The sequence below is a fragment of the Corvus kubaryi genome, unplaced genomic scaffold (assembly GCF_017639235.1).
Source record: "Corvus kubaryi isolate FWS band 111438036 unplaced genomic scaffold, C.kubaryi_AGA036_p1.0 36258, whole genome shotgun sequence".
Classification (NCBI taxonomy): Eukaryota; Metazoa; Chordata; class Aves; order Passeriformes; family Corvidae; genus Corvus; species Corvus kubaryi.
Genome location: NW_024580834.1, coordinates 1 through 2,287, shown reverse-complemented (window position 1 = coordinate 2,287; position 2,287 = coordinate 1). Strand labels below are relative to the sequence as shown.

General features: G+C 65.0%; 1 protein-coding gene across 1 annotated transcript; it reads left to right on the top strand.

Annotated features, from left to right (window-relative positions):
- The first annotated feature begins 746 nt into the window (after positions 1–746).
- Positions 747–2,281, top strand: CCDC22 (coiled-coil domain containing 22). The gene is made up of 4 exons (XM_042019846.1): positions 747–908; positions 1,541–1,718; positions 1,881–2,013; positions 2,105–2,281. Exons 1-4 carry the CDS (start codon positions 859–861, stop codon positions 2,260–2,262), a joined length of 519 nt encoding a protein of 172 aa, XP_041875780.1. The 5' UTR covers positions 747–858; the 3' UTR covers positions 2,263–2,281.
- Positions 2,282–2,287: the final 6 nt, after the last annotated feature.

Here is a 2,287-nt window from a genome sequence, read left to right as displayed (position 1 = left end):
GAAGTGGGTATTTGCTTTATTCGGCGCGCCGGGTGTGTGGGGATCGCTCCTCCAAACACACACACCGGTGCTCCCTACAACACAGTATTATGGCCTAAATTATGAATATTCGTCACATTCCTTGGGACAGGTGTCGTTATACAAATTATTTCTCGGAAGTCGTTAGCATATGGGCCACACACGCGCTGTGTGTCCTGGTGGTCGCGCTGAGGAAGGCCTCTCCTCTTCCTCAGGGGTCTTTTCTGATGAAGGCCAGTAGTCATCCTCTCAGGAACTTTTCACCTTTCTCCCTGGGCATGCGTAGTCCTTTGAGGAATGATTCAGCGGTCTCGGAGATGATCCTTATCCCCTCTATCTTGACAAGATTAGGGTGAATTCGGCTTCTTAGGCTTTGTAATTAACATCTTCTGTCTGAACTAACATTTGCTGTCTCCTAATAGTTAACTTGTGCTTACATGAGTTAATTATTGACTGCCCCTTCTTCACTAATTGTAATTAGTTAGAGGGGCTTTGTCCGTGGATATCGGGATTTAATGAACCAGCCCCATGCCCGCCATCTTCCCGTCCCTCGTGGCCCCGCAATTTCCCGCCACACGCCGCCGCCTACAACTCCCGTCATGCTCCGCTACTGCCGCCTTCATCTCCCGTGATGCTCTGCCACGACCGCCTACAACTCCCGTCATGTCCCGCGGCTCCATCACGGCTGCCTACAACTCCCATCGTACCACGCGCGCGGCGCTCCTCCCCCTTCCCTCACGTGACCGGCGGCCGCGCGCTGGGTGCGGGAGCCCCCGGTCCCCCCAAATCCCCCCCGCGCCCCTCCCGTAGAGTTTGGGGACCCCCCGACCCCCCCCAACCATGGAGGAGGTGGACAAGATCCTGATCCACTCCCTGCGCCAGGCGGGGACGTGAGTGGGGGGGGGGGGAACGGGAGGATTTGGGTGGGGGAGCCCGACCCGCGGGGATTGGGGGGGTCAGGTGGGGGGATCTGGAGGGCGGGGGAACGTGGGGGGGGGGCCTGTGCGGGGCACTAAGGAGGTTTGGGGGATGGGGGGGGGGGGGGGGACGGGAGGGGCGGAGGGACACCCCGATGGAGGTTTGGGGGGTCGCCGGGGGGACCCCGAGGATTTTGGGTGGGGGTGCCCTGGGGAGGTTGTGGGGGTCCCTGGGGGAACATCCTGAGGATTTGGGAGCTGTGGGCGCGTGACTGGGTATTTGGGGGTCCCTTAGGGCCGGTTGGGGGAGATCACAGGGCAGACCCTGAGCACTTTTGAGGGGGTAATTTTGGGGGACACAGGCAGTTTTTGGGAGTCTGGGGAAAGACTGAGGATGGGGCTGACCCCGGGGTTGGGGGGGCACCCTGAGGGTTTGGGCTATGGGGGTGCTGTGCCCCACAGGAAGGGGGAGGGCTGTCAGGATTTGGGGGGATGTGATGATTTGGGGGTCCCCACGGCCGTGGCCCCGCAGCGAGGAGGCTTTCAGGGTTTGGGGGTGCTCGGGGAGGGGTCCCCACGGCCGTGCCCCCTCCCCCCCATCCCAGGGCGGTGCCCCCCGAGGTGCAGAGCGTGCGGGACCTGACCCCCGAGCTGGTGGTGGAGGCGGCCGTGCGGTGCCTCCGGGCCGTGCGCCCCGCGCTGGGAGCCCCCCTGAGCCCCCTGCTGCCCCCCGGCATCTCCGCACGTTTCCGGCTCGCCTCCGACCTGGCCGCGGCTTGCCAGGTAGCCCCGAACCCCGCGGCACCCCAAAGCTGGGGGGCCCCTCGCTGCGATTCGTGGCGGCTTTGTGGTACCAAGCCTCGGTACCCACCCCAGAGCATCGGATCTTGGAAGGGGGGACCCCAACAATTTTGGGGTGCCCCCCAATGGCTTCCCTTCCCGCAGGAGCTGGGATTTGGGGGGGACGTGGGGTACCAGACGTTCCTGTACAGCTCCGAACACGACACGCGGCGCCTGCTCCTGTTCCTCGTGGAGAAGCTGCCGCGGGACGAGGGCGAGCGCGGGGCCGAGCCCCCCGGTACGGGCCTGGGGGGGTCCCCTGGGCTGCTGGGGAGCCCCGTAGGGGGGATCGTGAGGGGCCTGACCCCCCTCGTTGTCCCCCTCCCCAGGGAAATCGGGGGCGCTGCTCCGAGCCATCGGCGCCCAGATCCGGGAGCAGCTGGGGACCCCCTGGGTGCCCCCCGTGTGCCGCACGGCCCGGCTGCAGCGGCTGCAGGTGAACCGGGGGGTCCGGCACCCCCCGAGCTGGGGGGGGCTCCCCTTTTAGTTTAGGGGGGCAATTAACCCGTTAA

Coding starts and splice junctions, on each gene's coding strand:
- CCDC22 (XM_042019846.1), top strand. CDS start 859: ATGGAGGAGGTGGACAAGATCCTGATCCACTCCCTGCGCCAGGCGGGG. Junction 909..1,540: donor TCCCTGCGCCAGGCGGGGAC/GTGAGTGGGGGG, acceptor CCCCCATCCCAG/GGCGGTGCCCCCCGAGGTGC. Junction 2,014..2,104: donor GCGCGGGGCCGAGCCCCCCG/GTACGGGCCTGG, acceptor CCCCCTCCCCAG/GGAAATCGGGGGCGCTGCTC.